Source organism: Schistocerca cancellata, chromosome 5, assembly GCF_023864275.1.
Source record: "Schistocerca cancellata isolate TAMUIC-IGC-003103 chromosome 5, iqSchCanc2.1, whole genome shotgun sequence".
In the NCBI taxonomy this organism is placed as follows: Eukaryota; Metazoa; Arthropoda; class Insecta; order Orthoptera; family Acrididae; genus Schistocerca; species Schistocerca cancellata.
Genome location: NC_064630.1, coordinates 194857358 through 194884772, shown reverse-complemented (window position 1 = coordinate 194884772; position 27415 = coordinate 194857358). Strand labels below are relative to the sequence as shown.

Sequence of the window (27415 nt, the reverse complement as noted above, 5' to 3'; positions counted from 1 at the left end):
CAGTTATTCAAAAATCTCCTTCGGAGTCAAGGAAGAAAGTTGTTCCTTCAATTCATTTCTCTTTGTGCTGATGTCATGCTCAACAGTTTGAGACAGCATTGTATAAACTGGAGGTGTCTTTTTCCAATTGCTTTTCTCATCAGTAAGACGTCTCTTCTTCGCTTTACTTCTGGAAACTTGGGAAGGACATGGCAGTGAAGTTTTACATACAGTTTCTTCGTTATTCTCTGATGCAACAAAATGTAATTCAATAGCCCCTGGCACATCTGAGACTTCCACAGTTCCAGTAACATCGTCTGGACCTTCTTCTTCGTCGGTCGTACAGTCTACTTCAGGAGGACATACGGTGATATCAATATGGTCCTGATCATCTGACATCGCATTATAGAATGCGTCACTGTTTATTATTTCTTCTGTTTCTTTGTCAGTGAGATATCTATCTCATCTGAAGGCCATTATAATTTATATAAAATGAAATGAAATACAATGTAATAAAATAAAGTGAAATGAAAGAACAATACATTAGCACAAACTACAGAAAAGGGAATGTGTAAATACCTCTGTCCTTCTGGAACTGTATTATGTACTAATGGGTAACCAAAACCTGGTGAAATTACCGCATTCTAAAAAGAAAATACATCAGCAGTAGCAGAGTTTCATATTCAAACGTGCAGCAATACAAATAACTGATATGATAACACCAAGTCCCAGTGTCCTATTTTGAGTACACCAAATTTTATAACAATGGAAAACAATGAATATAACTGCAATTGAGCTAACAATGCAAGTAATTTAAAAGACACATTGTTGACTATAAATAATCACAAAAAGATCTTTGCCACATATTCCAAATATTACTAAACTGTCAATAAAGTAAATACCTGTAATAACAAAAAGTGTGCCTTAGTATTCAATAATCAATTAATGGTAAGATTTATTGCTTTTAGTTTCCTGTAAGCAGACATTTGTTATAAAAAGCATCAACAAATGACGTAGAACAGTAATAGTTGCAAATTAATAATTTATTGTGTCATTATAAGCAAATATGTGCTCTGTCCTCAAAATAGGACACTGGTACTTAATGGGTTAAAAGCAACTACATCCAGTGGCTGGGATGACATCTCAGCCAAATTTCTGAAAGAATGCAGTAATGAGTTAATAAAGCCACTGCAACATTTAATAAACAGCTCTTTCAGACAGGGGTCATTTCCTGACTTGTTATAAGTCACTGAAATAAGACCAGTGCATAAAAAGGGAAAAACTACTGATGTACAAAATTATAGGCCTATTTCATTGACATCAGAACTTAGTAAGTTGCTGGAAAGGCTATTTCTTGATCAAATGGTGGAAAGGCTATTTCTTGATCAAATGGAATCATTTTTCTCTAGTACAATATATTAAAAAGTTCTCAACACGGTTTCAGGAAGGGCAAGTCTACCATAACAGCCATAGCTACATTTATTCAAGCAGTAATGGAAAGGCTATTTCTTGATCAAATGGAATCATTTTTCTCTAAGTACAATATATTAAAAAGTTCTCAACACGGTTTCAGGAAGGGCAAGTCTACAATAACAGCCATAGCTACATTTATTCAATGATGGAAACAAAGTTATTGGCACCTTTCTAGACCTATCTAAGGCTTTTGATACTGTAAATCACTCCATTCTTCTACATAAGTTAGAAACTTATGGGGTCAGAGGAGTGGCATTAGATTTGTTAAGATCGTACCTTGCTGACAGGAGACAATGTGTTAAATTGTATCGTATAACCGGGGGACTTATACAAACAGTAACATCATCTTATAAAATTCTTAACTGTGGAGCCCCTCAGGGAAGTATTATTGGGCCTTTTCTGTTCACTGTGTACATCAACGATATAGTAATTCCAAAAAATGCAGATTTTGTGAATTATGCCGACGACACCTCCTTCATAAGCTGAGGCCCTTCAAAACACCTAGCAGTGCAATATAATATGAAGAACCTCAGCACAGAATATATGACTAAAAATAAATTGGCATTAAATAAAGAAAAAGACAATTCTAATGGAGTTTATGCTAAATTACAAATCAAGACAAGTGGATACTGAGCCAGAGTTATCAATTGAAACAATTGATAAACATAAATTCCTGGGTATTATAGTTGATGAACATCTTGCATGGAAGGAGCACATCAGCTACATGTGTAAAAAAATCTCGTGTAATACCTACCTGCTAAACGCCTTTCTGGCATAATAGCGTCACCAGTCGTAAGACAAATCTATTTTGGTATTATACACTCCCACCTACAATACGGTATTGAAATTTGGGGCGGGGCACCAATGGTATAAATGGATAGGGCTTTTAGAGCCCAGAAGAGAGCAATTAGGATAATAGCGAATATTAGTAAACATCAATCCTGTAGAGAACACTTCGTTACGTATAATATACTAACAGTGTATTCATTATATGTTCTAAGTACTATACTGTTTGTAAAAGAAAATATGGAGCACAGTATAATAAATAGTGATATCCATAGTTATAATACAAGGAAAAAGGAGGATTACCACATAAAATTCAGAAATAAAAAAGCAACCGATCATAATCCATTTTCTGTTGGAAGATTTTTTACAACAGACTGCCAAATACCATAAAAATGTTAAAAGGAAACATATTTAAAATAAAATTAAAGCAGCTGTTAATTGCTAAATGTTTGTACTCCATCAAGGATTTTTAATGTTGTATGTACTTTATTTCTACTACTAAACTATTCTTATTGTTCATGTACGTACTGACTGACTATGTCCACAATTGTAAAAGTTATTATGGACAAATAAACCATTATTATTATTATTATTATTATTATTATTACAGTGGCAGCTTGGACTAATAACTGTAAACAACAGATGACCATTCAGCCAGTCAGTTCTGAGCAGCATTACCCGCTGGACATGTGACTGTAGTATGTCACAAATCGTGGGGAAGCAACAAGCTAAACATCTCTAAATCAAGTGTTCAAGGCACTTTTCAGAACGTTTTGAAGAAGAGAAAAGTGTGTGCAAGGTTTGTCACACACACCTTGACCCGCAAACAAAAATGTTGTGTGGGTGCCTGCGACGACTTGATTGAAATAAAATAAATAAATAAATGCAGACAATTTTTTTCTGGAAAGAAACATCACACGTGATTAGACTTGGTGTTACCAATATGAACCTGCCACAAAATGACCATGTGCAGAATGGGTCTCTTATGGTTTGCCAAGATCGAAGAAGGCAAGAATGTGATGCACAAGTTGAACAATATTCCAAAGGACTTTTATGACAGTTTTACAGGGTTGTATGAACATTCTGTGCATTGTACTCAAGTGGCAGGGGGGGGGGGGGGGGACGACGACACTATGCAGAACAGTCTCAGTATTAAACCCACTCTTCAACTTTTCTTTACTTTTTATTAATCCAGTCTCAAAACTTTTTGGACTGATGGAGTAGATGAAGAAATAGCCCAAGTAGAAACCAAAATGCTAATGTTCTCAAAGATTTGGAGATATCCACTACCATACAACTTTCTAGCACTCATGCCTATAGTGAGAGCTTTAGAGATGGAACCCAAGCTCAGATTATGAAAGGATACAGAAGGAAATTAACATCCCAGCATTTGCCTGGAGTGATTTAGGGAACTCAAGGAAATATCTGTAGCTGGACAGGGATTAGAATGGTCATCCTCCCAAATGTGAACCCTGTGTGCTAACCAATATCCTATTGGCATTGCAGTTAGGTGAACAATGTGCCTTTAAACAGTGCTGTCAAAATATTGTGCTGAATCAGAATATGATTGTTTTGTTGTGGCTTTAACACTCATAAGGACTGGCAGTGCAGTTTCTGATGGTTGTGCCAATCACTCACAAATGTTGACACAAAACACGAACTAAACAATGCTTGTACTCTTCGACATAAATGCTAGACCAAAAAACGATATAAAACGCAGTCTATCATCACTGTGTTCCAAATTACTCTGTCCAGTGAACTGAAGCTTATCTTTTGCCTAAATGCCGTCATTTACATATTTGATGCATAATACAACACTCACTACATCAGTTATACTACAGTCTATTTCTAAAAACTCCATTCATTAATTCACTCCTATTTACATTAGCACCTCACCATCCAGCAAGAGACAATGTTTGATTTCTTAGTCACTATTATTCACTAACCAGGAATCGTTTCTACAACTGGATTCAAAAATCTTCACTCCAACATCTCTCAATACCCATTCACTGTTATCCTGTGTCTGCTGTCTTATCTCCTTTGACCATCTTCTTTCTTTATCTTATCCTCCTTCATCCTGTTATTTCCTTACTTATTCTCTGCTTCTACTTTTTCTTCTGCTGCACGTTGTGATTATTTTGGCTGATGATAGGTACTGATAAGGTGTACTGCACTACAATTTTTTATTCAAATTATGTAATGTACCATTATCAATCACGTAAGATCATTCTACAAATCCGATGTCCAGCATCCTTTATTATTTCCCTGTTGCCGACGCCTCTCTTGGTCAATGCAAGAGGATCTGACATAATGGAAAATGGTTTGTGTTCACTGACCATAGTATAATGCCAACAAAACATCAAAAAATCAGTAACTCATGCTCATTGCTTTGTTCCATACTTCTGATCATGTCTTGCAAGTGATCCATTGTGCTATATCTACTTCCTTTATTTGATTAAAACCTAAAAATGTTTCTCGATGTGGTTAGAGACAAATTTTGTAAGTACAGGGTTATTACAAATGACTGAAGCGATTGCACAGCTCTACAATAACTTTATTATTTGAGATATTTTCACAATGCTTTGCACACACTTACAAAAACTCAAAAAGTTTTTTTTTAGGCATTCACAAATGTTCGATATGTGCCCCTTTAGTGATTCGGTAGACATCAAGCCGATAATCAAGTTCCTCCCACACTCGGTGCAGCATGTCCCCATCAATGAGTTCGAAAGCATCGTTGATGCGAGCTCGCAGTTCTGGCACATTTCTTGGTAGAGGTGGTTTAAACATTGACTCTTTCACATAACGCCACAGAAAGAAATCGCATGGGGTTAAGTTAGGAGAGCGTGGAGGCCATGACATGAATTGCCGATCATGATCTCCACCACGACCGATCCATCGGTTTTCCAATCTACTGTTTAAGAAATGCCGAACATCATGATGGAAGTGCGGTGGAGCACCATCCTGTTGAAAGATGAAGTCTGCGCTGTCGGTCTCCAGTTGTGGCATGAGCCAATTTTCCAGCATGTCCAGATACACGTGTCCTGTAACGTTTTTTTCGCAGAAGAAAAAGGGGCTAAACTTTAAACCGTGAGATTGCACAAAACACGTTAACTTTTGGTGAATTGCGAATTTGCTGCACGAATGCGTGAGGATTCTCTACCGCCCAGATTCTCACATTGTGTCTGTTCACTTCACCATTAAGAAAAAAATGTTGCTTCATCACTGAAAACAAGTTTTGCACTGAACGCATCCTCTTCCATGAGCCGTTGCAACCGCGCCGAAAATTCAAAGCGTTTGACTTTGTCATCGGGTGTCAGGGCTTGTAGCAATTGTAAACGGTAAGGCTTCTGCTTTAGCTTTTTCCGTAAGATTTTCCAAACCGTCGGCTGTGGTACGTTTAGCTCCCTGCTTGCTTTATTCGTCGACTTCCGCGGGCTACGCGTGAAACTTGCCCGCACGCATTCAACCACGTGAAACTTGCCCGCACGCATTCAACCGTTTCTTCGCTCACTGCAGGCCGTCCTGTCGATTTCCCCTTACAGAGGCATCCAGAAGCTTTAAACTGCGCATACCATCGCCGAATGGAGTTAGCAGTTGGTGGATCTTTGTTGAACTTCGTCCTGAAGTGTCGTTGCACTGTTATGACTGACTGATGTGAGTGCATTTCAAGCACGGCATACGCTTTCTCGGCTCCTGTCGCCATTTTGTCTCACTGCGCTATCGAGCGCTCTGGCGGCAGAAACCTGAAGTGCGGCTTCAGCCGACCAAAACTTTATGAGTTTTTCTACGTATCTGTAGTGTGTTGTGACCATATGACAATGAATGGAGCTACAGTGAATTTATGAAATCGCTTCAATCATTTGTAATAGCCCTGTATCTATATACACACATACAAAGGGTAGTTGACAGGCCCTAGGCCTCCAGCGTTAATCAGTTCTGTTGAATCACTATAATCTCCTGGCACTTTTGCTTTTTTCATACCTGAAATGGATTCACTCATATTAACTAGCATAACAATGAGCATGTCATTATTTTCATTATTAATCATCTGTGCTTCTCACTCATCGTTTCAACTTCCCAAAGTTTTAAAGAAATCTTATAATCCCCACACAATTTTCTCCCTGCCATTAGTTACTAAAAACATTGAGAGTGAGAGAGAAAGAGATCATGGAACAAGGCAATTCTTAATGAGAAGGTGAGAGTTTTGATGAAACAATAATAGAAACATTACATTATATATTGAACTAAAATGAATAATTTGGAAATGTTTTTGATGGACTGTGAGAATGCACTATGGAAATTGGTAAGAGAAACAACTCACTTCTATAAGAGTATGAAGAGGTCAAAAGATTTCATCATTTAAAATGGTGGTAAATGCCAGCATAGTGCATATATCATACAGGATGCAGATTGAAAATGCCAACAATTGAAAGTGGAAATACACTATGTAACTGAAGTGTTTATAACTATATATTTGACTCAATGGCCCTTTCTTTAAATAGGATAGTTTCAAGAGGAAACTGGGTGCTTTGTGAGCAAACTAAAGAGAAAACTAGTATAGTGATAGTAGTAGTAGTAGTAGTAGTAGTAGTAGAACATTAGTGCTTGTAATTGCATAAAAGGGTAAAGATTACTTTTTCAGTAAAGAAGGTTTTTCTTTCTGGTTTGCAGAGATTACTAATTAGTTTTATACACAAATATATGGGGCTAAAAGGTCTGTTTAAGTCATCAAGATAAAAGGCTTTAATTGTCAAAGAATAAACAGAATATACTTTGTTGTTATATTACTGGATATTCGGATCCCCTAAGTTCACTCGGAAACAGCATCTGATGGATCTACCTTCATTGACAGCAGCAATTCCTTTCCCATTCCCTGTTGGTTAGGATCTCTTTATGACCACTGTTCTTGTGCTGTGTTAAATGCCTGCAAGTGGTATACCATTTTTTGTAGACACATTGGAGAGTTCACATTGATACACCATCATATAAGGATGTTTCATTCTTTGTGGGGTCGTGGGCATGCCAAAGCACGATAACTTCTTTTTGTCACTCTGTCTCATCTTAAGGTGCCAACTGTATTAACTTACTGCCACGTACACAACATTTCACTGCCATGACGTAGCTCAGTAGGATACGATCTCATGACCACCTCTTATAAGTTCTAAAGCCTCTCTAGTACTTCTGAGGGAGTGACTATTATTTTGCCCGGTTATCGTAGAAAATGATTGGTGGTATCTGGCAGCTTAAATAACTGGAATATCTGTTCGTATCTGGTATAATTCCTCTCCTCTGTTCACTTTCAGAAAGTGTACAGCACCCATAACACCAATGTGATGGTGGTTTTCAGAATTTATAATTATGAAGGATTAAGTGTTTCAATAGCCAAAATCAGAGAAGGTACAATGTGATTGGCTGTTCTCAAGTAGTCATGTGACTACAGCAGACAAATTTGCACACACTGAAACAACTGGAGGGTGATTGTACAGGTAGGAACAATTCATAATGCAAACATTAGCTTTAACCTGCACAAGTAGTTTGAAAAACAGGCCAGACACTACAAAATTATGAAACATGTTTTCAAAACAAAACAGTCAAACCGTTTTTTGTTAACAGTCAAACCGTTTTTTGTTAACTCCCCTGAAGAGAAAAATGTTTGTTTTTATTTCCAGATATAAAAAGAAGCACAGAAATCTTATTTTAAAATAAATATTGCATTATTCATTCACAATATAATGGGGCACCCAGTTTTAAAGTTAGACATTTCCGTGTTTTCATACAGTCCTGTTTCCTTGCTGTATTCTATTACCTATTCTCATACAGGCCCAACAAACAGTTGTCAACCTCAGGTCTGATATCTGCTGCTTTGTGCTGTGCAGCCATTTCCCTAGTATCCTGTGATACTCAAAATGGTTCATATTTCTCACAACCAAAAACCTCCACTGGACTGGATCAACTACTAGTTAATCAAATCATCCAGCCAAAAGAGACAGGTCATAACATGATGTCATACGAGAAATGACGTATATGACATAATCTGCTATTAAACAATCATCCATAAAATACTTGAAAATGGCCTAAGGCCGAAATTGTACAATCGTACAGGAAATAAAGAGAATGGCAGCTGAAGGCTTCAAGAAATCTTCCAAAAAATTCACCACAGCTGCGGACCCTATCGCATTGAAAATTATATATTTACATTTGTTGTTGCGTGAGAGTTTTACTTTTGAAGAAGGACTTTGTCTAAAAGCTGACAATATTTCTAAGTGTTCTTTTTCAGTCTTCTGAGCTGATACATGTACACATGTGTAGCCCCCCCCCCCCTGCACACACACACACACACACACACACACACACACACACACACACAGAGAGAGAGAGAGAGAGAGAGAGAGAGAGAGAGAGAGAAATCGGTATTCGTGATTTAGTTACTGTAGCAGGTTTTTTAACATACTGTGTTACATCTAGTTCTCACTTAAAGAGGAGTAGTCCTATACATTATCTGCATTTATTGTAAATTAACTCTTTACGAGTTTGCTAACAACTATAATTAACATCAAAACATATTAGAAAAATAGTAATTTTTACCACACGTTCTTGTGTTCAAATGGCTCTGAGCACTATGGGACTCAACTGCTGTGGTCATAAGTCCCCTAGAACTTAGAACTACTTAAACCTAACTAACCTAAGGACAGCACACAACACCCAGCCATCACGAGGCAGAGAAAATCCCTGACCCCGCCGGGAATCGAACCCGGGCGTGGAAAGCGAGAACGCTACCGCACGACCACGAGATGCGGGCTCGTTCTTGTGTTTTCTTAATAGTAATCTCGTTTTGTGTATATGTTTCAATTCTTACAGGAAAATTAGCAGCATTTTAGCTCAACAGATTAAAAGATAATCATCAGGTTTAAATTAGTTCTTTGCTCACTGCATCAGCCAAAATGCACATCCGCTGTGAATGCGGTTCTCGAATATGGGATGAGATGGCTGGAGACCATCCTGACTGCTGTTATATGATGGGCAGCTGCTGCGAATCGGTGTGTTGAAAGAGCCCCTGAGAGTCATGTACTTGTGATATCTGTACCAGAGGTACCTCAGAGTGCTACCTCTCCTGTGGATCTTGTCTCCTCTGCAGAAAGTACAGGATCCGTCCACTTGACTGCGAGTGGTGTCTACGCATCTTGCACATGGTGGACGGGCACCAGGGAGGACTCAGGGTGCAGGGTGTCGATCCCCCTAACCAACAAGTCTGAGGTGCTGTCTTTCACTGAAACTGAGCTAGTGGGACTCAGTTCAACTGTTCTGGGGAAACTGTTCTGTCCAGTGCAACAGGAGGCAAAAGCAAAAGTATACGGGTCTATTAATCATCGGGAGTTCAAACATACAGTGAATGGTGGTATCCCATTGGAAAACTGCAGCAAGGGACAGGAAAGGACACCAGGCGCCCTCAGTGTGCATGCCTGGGGGCCTCATTCAACATGTTGAAGAGGCTACTCCGGCAGCCACTGAGGGAGCAGGGTGCAACCAACTGCAGATTGTGGCACACATTGAAACAAATTATGCCTGTTGTCTGGGCTCCGAGGTCATTCTTGTGTCATTCCAGCGACTAGCAGAGAAGGTCGAGAAGACCAGACTAGCACTGAGTTCCAACAAAGCTCACAATTTGCAGCATTGTCCCCAGAAATGATTGTGACCCTTTGGTTCTGAGTCAAGTGGAAAGTCTGAACCAGAGACTTTGAAAGTTCTGTGACAAGCTGGGCTGTGAATTCCTGAACTTGTGCCATAGGATTTCGATCTGTAGTGTCACCCCCCCTAAATAGGTCAGGTGTGCACTACACATCAGAGGCTGCTACTCAGGCAGTGTGTGGAGTGCATACAAGGATTTTTTAGTTTAGGTGACTCTCCATTCAATAGAGATAATGATAGCTGTATGAAACCCAGAAGTATCAGCGTAACATCAAAAGAAATGCCTCCTGCACGTGAGAGTATTAAAGTCCTAATAGTAAACTGCCGAGGCATTCACAACGAAAGTGCCAGAGTTTGAAGTGCTCATGAAGAGCAGTGAAGCTCATGTAACACTAGGTACAGAAAGCTGATTGAAAACAAATTGATAGCAGTGAATGTTTGGGGAAAATTTAAGTGTTTATTGAAAGGATAGGCAAATGTGAAATGGAAGTGGCGTATTTGTTGCAGTAGATAAGACACTCAAATCCACCAAGACAAAAACTGAAGCTGCATATGAGATTGTTTGGGCAAGACTCAGTATCAGGGATGGGGAAAAAATGATAACGGGATACTTCTATTGCCCACCAAATTCATCTCCTGATGTAACCGAAAACTTTAGGGAAAACTTAAGTTCACATGTATATAAGTTCCCCAATCACATGTAATCATCAGCAGAGACTTTAATTATCAAACAATTAATTGGGAAAATTACAGTTTCATTAGTGGTGGGCATGATAAGATAGCCTGTGGAACTTTACTAAATACCTTCTTCGAAAACTACCTAGAACAGATAGCTAGAAACACCAATCATGATGGAAATATATTGGATCTAATGGCAACAAATAAACCTAATGTCTTTGAGGATGTCCACATTGAAACTGGTATCAGTGACCATGGCAACAGTAATTACCAAAGTACAAAGGACAACTAAAACAAGTTCAAAGATATATGTTCGGTAAAGTAGACAAAAAATCAGTAGTGTCATATCTCAATGAGGAACTTGAAACTTTCAGGACAGGTCAGGAGCATGTACAGGAACTCTGGCTCAGGTTTAAAAGAAAAGTGGACCATGCACTGGATAGATACGTAACCAGTAGAACAGTTCAAAATGGGAGGGAACCTCCACAGTATACAGTCACTGCAAAGAAACTTCTAAAGAAGCAGACTTTACTGCATAATAGATGTAAAAGTAAGCAAAGTGCTATGGATACAGAGATGCTGGATGAATTGATTTGGCTGTCAAGAAAGCAATGCATGATGCCTTCAATGACTACTGTAGCAGCATATCAAGTGGTTTTTCGCAGAACCCAAAGAAATTCTGGTCAGACATAAAGGCTGTTAGTGGCATCAGAGTTAGTGTCCATTCCCTTGCGAATGAGGGTAGCAAAGTACAAGCTGAAATGGTTAACTCCATTTTCAAATGTTCCTTTACAAAGTAAAACCCTGGAGAATTGCCTCAATTTAATCCTCGTACCACTGAAAAGATGACTGAATTAAGTATTAGTGTTAGTGGTGTTGAAAAACAGCTGAAATCGTTAAAATTGAACAAAGCTACAAGTCCTAGTGGAATCCCAGTCTGAGTTTGCCCCTCTGTTAACTATAATTCATCATAGATTCCCTGAACAAAAAACCGTGCCCAGTTCTTAGAAAAATGCACAGGTCCCTTCTATTGCAAGTGATCCACAAAACTACCGTCCAGTATCCTTGACATCGATATGCTGTAGAATCTTACAACATATTCTGATCTCAAACATAATGAGGTACCTTGAACAGAATGACCTCCTCAATGCCAGCCAGAATGGATTTGGAAAACATCATTCATGTGAAAGCCAACTCACATTTTTCTCACCCAACATACTGAAACCTTTGTATCACGGCACCCAGATAGATGCAGTATTCCTTGATTTCCGTAAAGCATTTGACTCAGCATCACACCTACATTTATTGTCAAAAGTAAGATCATATGGGTTATCAACTGAAATTTTTGACAGGACTGAGGACTTTTTGGTAAGGTGGACACAGCATGTTATCTTGGATGCAATGGTCAGATGTAGAAGTAACTTTTGGTGTGCCCCAGGGAAGTGTGTTGGGACCACTGCCATTCACATTGTAGAGGAAGTCTCACGAAAGACACACAGGAGTGGCCCACAGGTCATCACCACCACTGCATCTGCCAGCCACCGCCACACCTGACTTTTGTACACTAGTCTGCCAGTAGTTGGTTGCGCATGCACTTCCCGATTTAAGCATAAACAATGCTGCCATTTCATGAAAAAATTGTCCAATATTATAACAAAAAAATTGTGGTCTTCCCACTGGAAAATTCATTAAGTGAACTTTGTTTATTATTTTTTTCCTGACAAAATGTTGAACAATGATATAAAATATGTACATACATATTCATATAGAGTAAGAAAGTGAAGAGTGCTTAAGGCAACCACTGAATTCTGCACAAATCAAGGAGAACTTTTATAATCCAAAAATATGCTCTTTCTTCCATTTACTCTCTTGCATGACACATCAATGACCAGAGCTTTCTTCTTTTGAAACAGAAAGAGATATTTCTGATATGCTTGCCAAGCCTAAGACTTGACATCCATTCCTGTTTCTATAAACTACATACAATTAAAATCTGTCACATCACAAAGTTGAACTGTTTTGATTGTACTATGACATCAAAGTATTCAGTATATAAACATTAAATTGTATCTTTTTATAAATCAATTGTATAATAAACAAAAATGTAGTAAGTGGTCATTCAGGTCCATTGCCTCGGGCCAAAATATACTCGACAGTTTGTGCACAGTTTTCTAGAACTCCATTAAAAACAATGCATTGTATTTACAATTGTACATAATTCCTTAAAACAGGAATTGCTGAAAAATTACTATTGTACTCATTGCAACTTAAAATCTTTTCTGATTAATAACAGAACACACAAAAACTACATAAATCTAAAATTGCATCTTTAAAATAATCCATTTTGATTGACAAAATACTGGGACAATGATGGAGTAATAGTGTACATAACACTGCACACTCACAAACTAATAACTTACTGGACAGCTTGTTATTACTGACTGTTGTTATCTGCTTCAGTGGCATAGTCGGGGAGTATAATGTTATCCTGTTCATTTCCAACTATGGCTATTTCTGACAACACAATCCCATTTTCGGGGGCTACAATATTGTCTGTGCTAATGATAATTGTTTCTGGTGCTCCCTCCCCAACAGAATGGAATGATTCAAAGTGCTGTTCTGTTTCAAACTTGTTATCAAAGACTACTCCACATAAAGCACAAGCATAGCTTTCAGCTGGTGCTGTATCCTCTTGTATAGATTGCTGAGAAACAGTACTTGCAGCTGCACCTGGAATTATCATTTTTGCTTGATCTGCACGACTACTGTGAGCTCCTCTCCCACTTTTCACTGGCACGTCTATTGGAACATCAGAGTCCTGTAATAGTAAAGTTAACCAAGTAATTATTAATTTCTTTCCATGAGCATCTATAAAAGTCACTACAAAATATCTTTATGCCTTAGACAATATGAGTGGCAGAACAGGAGAGCCCTCCTCCCCCCCCCCCCCCCCTTCCCTTCACTTCCCCGGAGTAGAGTTGTTATGAGAGGTGGGGCAAAATGTTTACTACAGAGGCATCAGAAATTATGAAAAAAGACACATAGTGCATAACTTAAAGAGCTGACTGGCTTTCAAATAATGCAATTTGTTTAAAAAGATTGGAAGTGGAAGGGACATCACTTTCAAGACTGTGGGGTAACTGATAGCAATAACTTGAAGTGATGATTTTTTACTCTAGAGGAAGGAAAATGAGACTTAAGAAGGGTGTTCCAATAGGGAGGATGAGCCGGATAGAACTGAGGGGCGCAAAGGGGAAGGAAAGGTCACTAACAATAATGTACAAAGCTGTGAGAAATCAGAAGAAAGTGTCAACATGACAGAAAGACTGTTTTCAATGTTGTTAAAAGTAAGAGGAAGAGGAGAGCCTACTGCAAATGTGAAAGGATATAAATATTTGTGGATGCTGTAACAGTAGTAATGTAGAGATGAAGAACATGCACAGGATAGTCTACTGTGGACAGCTGCATCAAACCAATCTTCAGACTGAGAATAACAATAACATCGACACATTAAATACAATCTGCTGACAATGTTGACTAGCATACACTCATTGAATTTCTCTCAGTATCACAGATAAAATACAGGAAGCGATAGGTTACCTACAACTCGACAAAGCAGGTAGTAATTGAGTAGGGTAGCCTATCTATCATATTATTCAATCCATACATTGAGCAGGCAATAAACGAAACTAAGGAAAATTTAGATAGCATGTTAAAGGTTTTATTTTTCTACCTGAAATTTAAGGTTTTCAATGAAGCATTAATTATCAAAGATGGCACAATTCTTGGAAGAGCAATTGAATGGACATATTATAAGATGGACATAAATAAAGTAAAACAAGGGTAATGAGTGAAGTTAAATTAAGTCATGTGATGCTGAGAGAATTACATTATGAAATGAGATGCTAGAAGTAGCACATGAGCTTTGCTATTTAGGCAGCAACATATGTTGTCAGGGTTAATGAGGATATAAAATGCATATTATCAACAACAAGAAAAGCTTTTCTAAAAAAGAGAAATGTGTTAACATCAAATACAAACATAAGACCAGAATGAATTTTCACTCTGCAATGAACTGTGCAATGTTTTTGAAACTTTCTGGCAGGTTAAAATGTGTGCTGAGCTGCGACTCAAACCCAAAATGTCCACTTCAATGGCCAATGCTCTTACCGACTGAGCTATCTAGGCACGACTAACAATCTGCTCTCACACATTTGCTTCCACCAGTATCTCTCTCTAACTTTCCAGACTTAACAAAAGGTATCCTACAAACCTTGCTGGAGTAGCACTCCTTGAATACACGATATAGTTTGAGTTTAATCACATCTAAAGGCATTATTTCCAGAACGAATTTTTACCCTGCAAAGGAGAAAGGAAATTTGATAGGGAGACCTGCAATGTGTGGACCAAACACTGTCCTGTTGAAAAAATGGCACCACGATACTGTTGCAGAGGTAGGTAACACATGATAACAATGCAGGATTGTGTCATACCACAATGCAGTAAGAGTTCCCTTCAGTCAGTACTATATGTGACCTGAAGTCATACACGATGCCTCTCCTCATCTTGATGCCTGGAGTAATATCACTGTGACTCTCCAAAACACTGGAAAAATGGACCTCTCCCCAGGTTGCCACCATACTGAACAGTCTGTGAATCATGGCACCACACTCCAGATGCATCTGTTTGCGAAGTAGTGTTAACAGCAGCCTACGCATGGGACATTAATTCCCTAGTATGGCTACTGCTACTCTCTGACCAATGGCAAGGGATGATACAGAATGTTGCAGGGAGTGTATTACTTGTTTTGGAAGGCAGGTATAGGTTTGAAAGTATTATGAAGGGCTCAGTGCACAATACAGTGATCTCCCTTGTGGTGGTAAGACATAGCTGACTGGAACTTTACGTCTATGTCTACACTTACATGGTTACTCTGCAATTCACATTTAAGTGCCTGGCAGAGGGTTCATCGAACTATTTTCATACTACTTCTCTATCATTCCACTCTCAAACGTTGTGTGGGAAAAAGGAACACCTAAATCTTTCCGTTCGAGCTCTGATTTCTCTTATTTTATTATGATGATCATTTCTACCTATGTAGGTGGGTGTCAACAAAATATTTTCGCATTCGGAAAAGAAAGTTGGTGATCAAAAGTTCATAAATAGATCTCACTGCAAAGAAAATCGCCTTTGTTTCAGTGACTGCCACCCCAACTCGCGTATCGTATCAGTGACACTCTCACCTTTATTGCGCAGTAACACGAAACAAGATGCCCTTCTTTGCACTTTTTCGATGTCCCCCGTCATTCCTACCTGGTAAGGATCCCACACCGCGCAGCAACATTCCAGCAGAGGATGGACAAGTTTAATGTAGGCTCTCTCTTTAGTGGGTTTGTCGCATCTTCTAAGTGTTCTGCCAACATAGAGCAGTCTTTGTTTCGCCTTCCCCACAATATTATCTATGTGGTCTTTCTAATTTAAGTTGCTCATAATTGTAATGCCTAGGTATTTAGTCGAATTGTCAGTCCTTAGATTTGTGCGATTTATCGTACACCCAAAATTTATCGTATTTCTTTTAGTACCCATGAGGATGATCTCGCACTTTTCTTTGTTTAGTGCCAATTGACACTTTTTACACCATACAGAAATTCTCTCTAGATCGTTTTGTAATTGGAATTGATCATCTGATGACTTTACTAGATGGTAAATTACAGTGTCATCTGCAAACAATCTAAGGGGGGCTGCTCTGATTATTACCTAGATAATTTATGTAAATCAGGAACAGCAGAGGGCCTATGACACAACCTTGCAGAATGCCAGATATCAGTTCTGCTCTACTTGATGATTTACCGTCTATTACTGAGCCAGATCAGAATGCACCTTCTGCCAGGATAGTGGCCGCTCCTTCAGCAAGGGCTGGACAGGTGCGTGGGGGTTGGGGTTTGTTACTTATTGGGAGCCCCAATGTTAGGTGGGTCATGGAGCCCCTCAGGAACATAGCGACTAGGGCGGGGAAGAAGTCCAACATTCACTCGGTGTCCTTGCCGGGGGGCCTTGTCCGGGATGTGGAAGAGGTTCTTCCAGCAGCTATGGAGCGTGCAGGGTGCAGCCAGCTGCATATTGTTGCATATGTCGGCAGCAACGATGCCTGTCGTTGGGGTTCTGAGGAAATCCTTGGGTCCTTTCGACGGCAGGCTAAATTGATGAAGGCAGCCTCCATCTCTCAAGGAGTGGAAGCCAAGCTGACGATCTGCAGCATCTTACCCAGGGTGGACCGGGGTTCTCTGGTTTGGAGTCAAGTGGAGAATCTAAACCAGAGGCTATGTCGATTCTGTGACGAAATGGTTGTAGATTCCTCAACATACGCTATGGGGTGGAAGGTTGTAGGATGCCCCTCGATATATCGGGGGTGCACCACACACAGGAAGCAGCTACATGGGTAGCACAGTACTTGTGGCGTGCACATGGGTTTTTTTTTAGATTATGTTCCTCCCCACGGGAAAAAAAATCGTTGGCCTGAAAAATTACCAGTTCATGTCACTGATGTGGGTGTGCCAACTGTAAAAATTGTTGTTAATTGTCGAAGTGTCTGTAGCAAGATTCCTGAGTTACTCTCTGAAATAAACAGTAGCAATGCCAATATTGTATTGGTTACTGAAAGCTGATTGAAAGCAGACATAATTGAACTCTGATGGGACAATGTTTAGGAAGGATAGGACTGATGCTATGGGAGGTGGTGTGTTCATTGCAGTTAAAAACTGTTTAAATGCAGTTGAGATCGATACACGTTCGGACTGTGAAATTGTCTGGATAAAGCTGTCAATCAGGCAAGGATTGACCACTGTATTAGGGCATTTTCATAGACCACCAGCATCCGCAACAAACATCACAGAACGGTTCAGGGAAAGTCTTGAGTACATAGGAAGTAAGTATCCAAATTATCCATTAGTTATAGGTAGAGACTTTAATCTAGCATCCATTGACTGGGAAAATTACACGTTTATCACATGGGGCAGAAGCAAAGATTGGTGTAAAGTTATTCTACAAGTGCAATTGGTTAGAAAACCAACTCGAGATGGGAACATATTAGATATCTTGGTGACAAACAGACCTGATCTTTTTGAGGAAGTTAATCTAGAAGAAGGTATTAGCGACCATAATGTCATTGTGGCTTCTATGTCAGTGGAAGTGGCAAAAAAACCAAAGAAACAGCGTAGAGTTTTCTTGTTTGGGAATGCAAATAAAAGTGTCATTAATGAATATCTTCATAGTCAGCTCCAAGCATTCACCACGGGGTACAAAGATATTGAGCATCTTTGAGGGGAATTTAAAGGTATTGTCCACCATGTGCTAGAGAAGCATGTGTCTAGCAAAAATATAGGGAAGGGAAAAGATCCACCTTGGTACAACAAACACATTAGGAAGTTGCTGAGAAAGCAGAGAATTTTGCACAGTCGTTTTAAACGTAGACACTGCCTCGAAACAGAAATTATGCAAAATGAAAGCAGCTGTCAGAAGGACAATGAGAGATTCTTTTAACGAATTTGAAAGCAATATTTTATCTGCAGATTCTAAAAATAGCCCCCAAAAATTTTGGTTGTACATAAAATCTATGAACACTATAAATAATTTAATACCTTCTCTTGCTGACGGTATGGGTAATGTAACATATTTTGTGTTCAGACATAATGACCTTCCCAGGCACTGAGAAGCTCATCTGCAGAAACCAGCACAGTTTTAGGAAACAGCAGTCATCCGAGACACAGCTGGCCCTCTTTGTGCATGATATACAACAGGCTCTAGATACCGGCTCCCAAGTTGATGCCATATTTCTCGACTTTTGAAAGGAGTTTGACTCAGTTCCGTACTGTCACTTGCTCCAAAAAGTGCGCGCTTACAATCTATCCAATGACATATCCGCTTGGATAGAAAATTTTCTAACAGACAGGGAGCAGTATGTCGTCCTGAATGGGGTGACTTCAACAGAAACAAGTGTCAGGTGTGCCCCAGGGCAGCATAATACGTCGGCTGCTTTTTATGATTTGCATAAACGATCGGGTTGATGGTACTGACAGCGGCATTAGACTGTTTTCCAATTACTGTAGTCTACAGGAAAGTAGTATCACACGAAAGGTATGAACAAATCAATGAGGATTTGCAGAAAATTAATGTGTGGTGTAATGACTGGCAGTTATCTCTCAATATTAGTAAGTGTAACCTACTGTGTATAACAAGGCGAAAATCCCCATTAATGTACGAGTACAAAATAAATGCCCAGTCTTTGGAAGCAGTATCATCTGTCAAGAATCTGGGTGTGACTATTCGAAATGATCTCAAATGGAATTATCAGATTACACAAGTAACGGGTACGGAAATCCTGAAGCGATGCAAGCCTTCAACAAAGGAAATAGCTTACAATACATTAGTTCGTCCAGTCTTAGAGTATTGTTTGTCTGTATGGGACCCTTACCAGTTGCGTCCGAATCAAGAGATTGAGAAGGTCCAAAGAAGAGTGGCAAGATTAGTGACTGGTACATTTAGCCATCGCGAGAGCGTTACAAATCTCACAGAAAGTTTGAAGTGGGACACACTTTCAGATAGACGGCGCATTAAATGGAAGGGGCTGCTCACTAAATTCCGAAATCCAATCTTCACCGAGGATGTAGAGCATATATTATTACCACCAACTTTCAAAATGCGCAATGATCATCATTCAAAGATAAGGGAAATTAGAGCTTGTACTGAGGCGTTCAGACAGTCATTTTTCATTCGCACGGTTCACGGGTGGAGCAGAGTGGGGGAAATATGACTTTGGCGCAAATTGTGCCCTCCGCCACACACCACCTGGTGGCTAGCAGAGTATGTATGTAGATGTAGATGTAGAAACTTGGTCTGCTCCCCTTATCTTGTAACTCACTCACTTTAAACTGTCTTCCATTTATAGTGCCCAAGCTGTGAGATCCCTCAAGTGTGGCAATCGGCTTAAGTTCACCATACAAAATGTGTGTATCTCAGAGATTCTTTACAATTTAAAACGGTGTCTCCTGATTGTAATTTCTGGAAGGTTGAACTCATGACACAAATGATTAAGAATAATACATACAGACTTCTCAGTCAAGAATTTTGAGCCTGTTGATGAGGACATACTGAACTGGCTTGGGGAGAAAAGAAATTTGTGTCATAACTTGATTAAAAGAAGGGACTGGTTGATAGGGCATATTCTGAGACATCAAGGAATCATCAATTTAGTACTGGAGGGAAGTGTGGAGGATAACAATTGTAGGAGGAGGCCAAGAAGAAGACTACAGTTAGCAGGTTCAAACAGATGTAGGACAACAACAGCAACAACAACAAGGCTGGAAGAAGAGCAGAAAATTGAAACATTCCACAAATAAGGAGAATTGAATTTTTTAATTTTTTATTATTATTATTATTTTTTAATCATGGATAATTCACTGTAAGTAGCTACTACCAAATACACCGTTCTTTTGTATACAATGACCTAATTTTATGTCACTGAGTTGATATTTAAAACAATACAGGGAAAGGGAGTGTCACATAAAAACATGAAGACATCCCGGGAAGTCCCACACATTGCACTGTCCAAGATTTTACACTTTCATCTAAAATTGTATGCCCTTTCAATTTGCAAAAAATACACAATGAGTGGTTCTTGCACAAGACAGCCTACTATAAAGCTGCCACCAGCATAGTCAGATTATCAATAGTGTAATGACATCTGTCAAATCCAGACTAAAGGCAACTAAGGAGTTACTTTAACACTAAGATCCAGACAAGGCAGTGGTTGACCATATATGTCTTTCTTGTTTAAGCACAATTTCTCACACATATGATGCTATGGAGATTCTTTTTCTGTAGAAATAATAATTTTTTATTTTGTTTCCATGAGATGATAAGGAATAAAAGTTGACTCAGAGCCCAGCATACACAAGCAAGCCTAATACAGTTGAGACCAAACATGTGTACATCATCTTGTCTCTTGGTGACTTCAATCCACCCTATCAGTAAATAGTGGTGTGTAACATACCACTTCAGCAAAGCGATGTGTTGCACATGTTTTTAGTATTGACAAATGATGATCACCAAATATTCAATTAATTTTCATTAGTTGGTTTAAGGAGTTTGGTCACACATATTGTGTGGAGATTTCATATTTTCTGTGCAGGGCTATTCAGAAGGTAGGGAACGTTTCCATCTGATGCTGCTAGGCACACGCCGATCCAGTGTATTTTGGTATGTGCATGTTCAGTAGCTCAGTCTGTATCCATCTGTGACAGCAGGAACATCTCTGCACGTCTGGTTTTTTTAATATTCGAATTTGAAATGTGCGCTGCAATCTAAAATCCTGCCAGTTGTGAGGTGCAGTCTGTGGCAAGGTTTTTTTGGCAAAACCTAAAAACTATAGAAATTTATCGTGAACTGTGTGAAATGTACGGAAACAACATAATGAGTGTTATGTTCCGTCCAGAAATGGTGCATTCGGTTTAAAAATGGTGGAACCAATGTTCATGATGAAGAGATGAGTGCACATCTGAGCATTGTGACTGACAATCTTGTCGCTAAAGTTGATGAAACGGTTTGTGAAAACCATTGCTTCATGCTTAACGGAGCTTTTCTTTCTTTTCCACAAGTTTCACGGACTTTTTTTGTTTGAAATTGTCACTTAAAAGCTAGGCTACCACAAATTTTGTGCATGATGGGCGCCCAAAATACTTACAGAGCACCATAAAGAACAGAGAATGGGAGGAAACGTTGACATTTCTGGAGGCCTACCACAAACATGGTGATTCATTACTGGATCAAATCGTAACCGGTGACGAGACTTGGGTGAAACACGTTAATTGCGAGACAAAAATACAGTCCATGGAGTGGGGGCACACAAGGTCCCCTCAAAAACCAAGACAATGTTTGCAAACCTTGTCAGCAGAGAAGTTGATGGCGACAGTGTTTTCGGATAGACAAGGTGTGCTTCTTATTGATTTTCTCGAACATGGAGCAACCATAAATTCTGTCTGGTACTGTCAAACTTTGCACAGCCTTAGAAGAGCAGTTCAAAACAAACACCGAGGAAAGCTGACATCCAAAATTTTGTTTTTGCACAACATTGCTCGACCTCACACAGCAAACCGCACTAAAGAACTCCTTAATTCATTTAAATGGGAAATTTTCCCCTCATCCACCATACGGCCCCAATCTTGCACCATGCGACTTCCACTTGTTTCCCAAGATGAAGAACTGGCTTGCAACGCAGCGCTTTGATGACGACGCAAAGCTCCAGGCGGGCGTGACTCACTGGCTGAAGTCTCAGGCGGCAGAATTTTACGACGAAGGTCTTTCAAAGTTTGTCCATCGCTATGATAAGTGCCTCAATGTGTTTGGTGACTATGTGGAAAAGTAGTATGTCAGTCGCTCTTTCAGATGTATATAATAAAATGTATTTCTTGTACTTAGTTTTTTTAAAATGCCAAAACGTTCCCTACTTTCTGAATAGTCCTCGTAATTGAGTGAGGAAGGACACAGTGGTTTTGCAAGCCGAGGCAATGCTGGGAGTTCAGTCACACTTTTCGGCACCTACTGGTTCACAGGTTACTCCATGCAGCTACATCCCTGCCTTGGAGGCATGCTGTGCTCCACAGAATGGTTGTCGAGAGGGATATAAACTTTAAGAGAAGCAAGTTCATAATTTTAGATCAATAAACAGCAGTATCTGAATTTATACATGCATTCCTCTTCAAACCTTGAAGAAATATCTCAGTGGTACATGATGAGGTTTCCCCCTCCCTTCTTTGCCCCTATAGAAGTTTGTATATCCTTCACAACTCTGGCAGTTAAACTACGATCCCTGTTACCTGTGACACATAATGTTTCACCACACAATTGTCACTGGTGCATAATAATTCTTTCAATAAATTAACAATTGGGTAGTCATTTAATATAAGTTTCAGAATTCCTATATTTCTCCTTGCTCCTGACCGTCTTATTGGGGCCAGACTTTATGACCATAAAATGCAGACTTTTATAGAAAACAATGAGTTTACTTATTTTTCATAATGAAAAAAATCATGTGCAAATAACAGTAGCCCACCAAATAACAGTAGCCCACTCATCAACAAAAAATTTATGGTAATGTTTTGATATTGTAAAATGAAAAACATTGTCCAAAATCTAAGCAAAATGGGACATATGTCCGAACACACAATTTTTTCCCTACAATGCTGAAATAAACTAACACCACCAATATTTTGTTTTAACATAATAAGCTCTTGCTGCACGTGATGACAATGACATGGAAGGGTGAACTGGGAGGAAGTGACAGGACTGTTGGGTAGAGGCTACAGTTGCAGTGGCTTATACAACTATTCTTCCACCTTAATCTTACTGCTAGTCTCCCATTTTAATCTTAAGCCTTTTTCACTGCCCCAAGCAACCAATTATTTTATAGATAATGTAAGCAATGAGTCTAAAAAACACATGTAAAATATGAGTCAGATGACTAAATTTTTAAATCATCTATTCCTTCTTCGGTGCAGATTATCATCTTTTGATATGTTCTGTGGAATGTGTTAGAAAAATATCAATATATTTTTGACCTTCGCTCAGTATACTGTAGTCAAATTGTACACTGATTCTTACCTTAAAATGTGATTTCTGATGCTTATTGCAGTCACCCTTCTGCTTAAAACGCCTGCCACACACTTGACAACCATAAGGCCGTTCCCCTGTGTGTGTGCGCACATGAACATCAAGGGTGTCACGGCGACGAAAACCTCTGTTGCAATATGGGCAAGTAAAGGGCCTTTCTTCTGAATGGACAACCAGGTGCTGATTAAGATTAACTCGGGAACGGAAAGCCATTGGACAATGTTCACAAGGAAATGGCTTCTCTCCAGTGTGCAGCCGCTCGTGAATAACAAGTCCTTGCTTCGACTGGAATGCATCATCACAGAAACGGCACTGATATGGTTTCTCACCAGTGTGAGTGCGTCGGTGATAAGCCAAAGTTGTCTTCATAGTGAACTTCTTATGGCAGAAATCGCATTCATAGGGCTTTTCGCCTGAATGTGTCATCATGTGGTAACGCAATGATATTTTTGTTGACAGCACCTGCAAGAAAAATTTAATAATAAAAAACCAATTATTTCTAAACCTTTTCCTAAGGATAACATTAAAACCTTTACATCATTTCCCATTAACTGAGATACAAGCAGAACTACATTTTTTGACTGTGTAGCGAGCCTGTCTTCTCCTATCACCAAGCATTGACTGACAGAGTTCAGACAACATAATTAGAAGGCTTGAAACTTTGGGTTTTGTTAAAAATAAACAAATTCTACCACACTTTCTAAAAGCAGTTTATGTTATCATTCAAAACAATTCTCTGATTTATTTTTAACTGATGACAGTATTGCTTTTATTTTTATCTCCTTTTTGAATTTTTAATTTACTGGTTCTGAAAACCATTTTTTGGACTATCGACATCCTTTGTGAAAACACAATATCACAAAATACAATACCACACAATTTAATAGAGCAAAATCAAGTGCAGTCCTAAAAATTTAAAATATCTTTCATTGATTATTTGACCATCTTATGATGATACAATGCTGTTTCTACAAGTGTGATGCTCCTGTCACTTAATAGCCTATATGCTAAACTTAGTAACAAACCACTGGATAAATACAAAGGAAAACAGAATCATGCGACACACTAGCTTTTACACCAACTACAGTTTAATTCAAATTGATTCTAGTTGCTGACAAGAGAAAATAACTTTCTTCTTCCTGTTATCTGTCTACAAAAGAAACCACTAAAAAACTTTTCTTCACTTCCATAATATCCAACAGATACCACATAATAAAACACTTTTGTTGAATGAAAGAAAATGTTTATCGTTTTCTACTTCTCAACTGGTCCTGCAAGCATCGAACACAGAAAAGAATAAATTGAATTTTCTGCTGACAATCCAACCCTGAAGACTAACTGCCAACCTTTCAAAAAGTTATTGGTGCTTACATCTGCTGCTTAACCCACTTCACACACACAGCTGCACTGCCATTCAGTTTTACAATCACTCTGTTCACAACCTGTACATTAAATGTCTTGCAAAGTTAACTATTGGTCAGTGACTTACCAGATCTTGCAATATTTTACAACAGGTACACTTGTTTTGCATGAATTTCCTGAAGATAGTACTTTTAAAAGAACTGTAATTAAGTATGACGTAAGTTATATTGTTTATGACAGTAAGCTGAAATGCACTTTTGGAAAGCAGTCAACTTCATAAACAAGCATTAAATGAACATTTTTTTAATAATATCCCCAAAGTTAATTTTTTTCAGAATTGGTTACAGGGAAACTATAGCTATGCCACACAATATTCTTGAACCTTGATTTTGGAGAATTTAATATAATGGAGTTACTGCAAAACAGCTAATGTAGTTTTGCCAAGAGTGCCACATACTGCTGTTGCCCATGTGTAGTCAGCAATAGTTAATTTCACTGTATGTTATTTGGTACCTTTAAAGATTGTGTGGGCACACCAAACACATCTTGACAGTTGTAAAGTTCTGGTTGTGCTCTCGTCGTATTGGTAGTAATGCAGGCTACAATTCCAGACTTAGTTAGTATCCTCTGTCTCTGTTGACAAAAATGTCATAAACCGACATTTCAATGGCTTCCTTTATGAAGCTCTCCCGATACCCAGTTGCTCGGCAAAGCACCTTGGTGTTTTGAAAGTCAAATGTGTGGTCTTCCTTGATGTTAGGCTCTGCTATCGCTTATTTTTCTCTCCCTCCCAGTTGCACATTCCTTATGTGCTCCTCGCAGAATTTCAAAATACAGTGCTGCGTTTGGCCACATTCGCAAGAACCTCTTTCGTCTTTGGTGGTGATTGGAAGATGGTTTTTACATTGGATTTTCTGAGTAAACTTGCAATTTTAGCTGAAATCAGTTCCAGGTACAGAAGGAAAGTGAGTCTCTTATCTTCTTGTTCCACTTCCAGGTTTCCAGCATGTTATCTCCTCTTGAATGCCCTACTAAACTGACTTCACTGTACTCATTTTTGCAGAATACTTCCTTCTGTGTTGCTACTGTTCATTTGGGAGGCTTGTTTATCACAGATGACTTATGCCCTATGTACCAGGGCTGACAGTACTCTCCGACATTGGATGGTGGCAGCTCATTGCACCAGGTACAAGTCTGGATGTTGGTCTTCCTGTATACTGATTGGCATAGTGTGCCATATGCCTCTTTCTTGTTAGTATGTCCAGGAAGGGAGACAGCCATCTCCTATGTTTTCGTAGTGAAAGCAAAATTTTGATAGATGGTGTTAAGGTGCAAAGAGAGTACAACCAGCACTGTCCAAATTGAAATTAGCAGCTGGAATGCCCACACAAGAGATGCAAACGGAGAGCACCTGCTAGTCCCTCCACTGCAGCCTCACTCAAGCCCCTCCCTGCTGGACAGCACACAGCCAGCCATTGCCAGCTCGAGGAGGGGCTATACACTAGTATAAACATTACAGTATCTGCATATCTCGAGACTTTGCCAGAAGATGGTAAGTACGACACTTGGTGAAATATTGCAGTGTTGCCAATGCCACTGCAACTGCCACCCAGCTGGAAACCTGAGAACTTCTCACCAACATGCTGTGATGTTACCAGCTTAAGTAACTACACTTTTCTCCAAAAATTCTAAAAATAACAAAGTTACAATAACTGATAACAAGTAAAGGAACAAAATATTTTTTCTCGCATTGAAAAACAACAAATGTCATTTGAAAGGTATGGCTACAACTGCTCAGTTAACAGAAGCATGGCATACTTGTATTTAAATAGCTTCAGGAATGCTCAGTAATTTGGAAAATTACATGCACACGTGCACCCACACACATGCATGTGCACCAACCCCCCCCCCCCCCCCCCCCACACCTTTGTTAGAAAATTTATGGGACAAGTTTCTTTAAAATAAATAAATAAATAAATAAATAAAATAAATAATTTTGCTTACCAAGTAATGATCCTAGTTCCTATTGAAGTAGTTGCCTTAGCTATCTATAAACTGTTGCCAATGTTTCAGATGCTCTTGGAAGCAAACGGGGAAATTTTCAACTGTGATGCCTGTAAGCACATTTCTCACAGCCCATTGGATGTTTGCGAAATCTTGGTGAAGCTTTCCTTTCAGTCGCCTTTTCGCTCATGGAAACAAGAAAAGAATCGCAAGGCGAGAGGTCAGGAAAATATGGCAGGTGTGGGAATGCAATAACAGAATGTCTGGCCAGATACTTGGTAACAGTTAAAGCAGTATGGGGTCTTGCACTGTCATGCGTTAAAGTTGTGAGAATGCCGCAAATCTGGGCAGCGACATCAAATTGCTAGTCGCAAACATTTCAAGACTTTGATGTAAAGAGTTTGGCTCGTTGTTTGACTTGCAGGAACATACTCATACTCATGGTGAACTAATCCTTTACTGACAACGAATGCTATCAACACTGTCTTTGCTCTTGAAGGTTGTTGTTTGACCTTTTTTGAGGCTAATAATGCAGGGCTCCACCAGTCAGCACTTTGACACTTCATGTGAGGATCATAATGGTAGCATCAACATTCATCACCAGCAATAAAGAAATGCTTGGCTCTATGCAATAGTTCAGCAGAAATTCTTCGACTTTCCTCTTTCTGTTCATCTGCTAGCGCATGAGAGACGAATTTTGCATTAAATTTCCATTTCCCTAAATCTTTGTATAAACTCTTATGACATACATCATGATTCAAATTAAGTTGTTCTGATATCA

The 27415-nt window shown here is 39.1% G+C and overlaps 1 protein-coding gene across 4 annotated transcripts in view; it reads right to left on the bottom strand.

The window, feature by feature from the left end:
• Window positions 1-12299: 12299 nt before the first annotated feature.
• LOC126187345 (zinc finger protein 250-like) overlaps window positions 12300-27415 on the bottom strand; it is a 136058-nt gene continuing 120942 nt past the window's right edge. For all 4 annotated transcript variants that reach the window (XM_049928366.1, XM_049928367.1, XM_049928370.1 and 1 more), the window contains 2 exons: window positions 23260-23730; window positions 12300-13423 (listed from right to left, as the gene is read on the bottom strand). In XM_049928366.1, coding sequence (XP_049784323.1) covers window positions 13040-13423; window positions 23260-23730 — 855 coding nt within the window. In that variant the 3' untranslated portion in view covers window positions 12300-13039. The remainder of the gene's footprint in view (window positions 13424-23259; window positions 23731-27415) is intronic.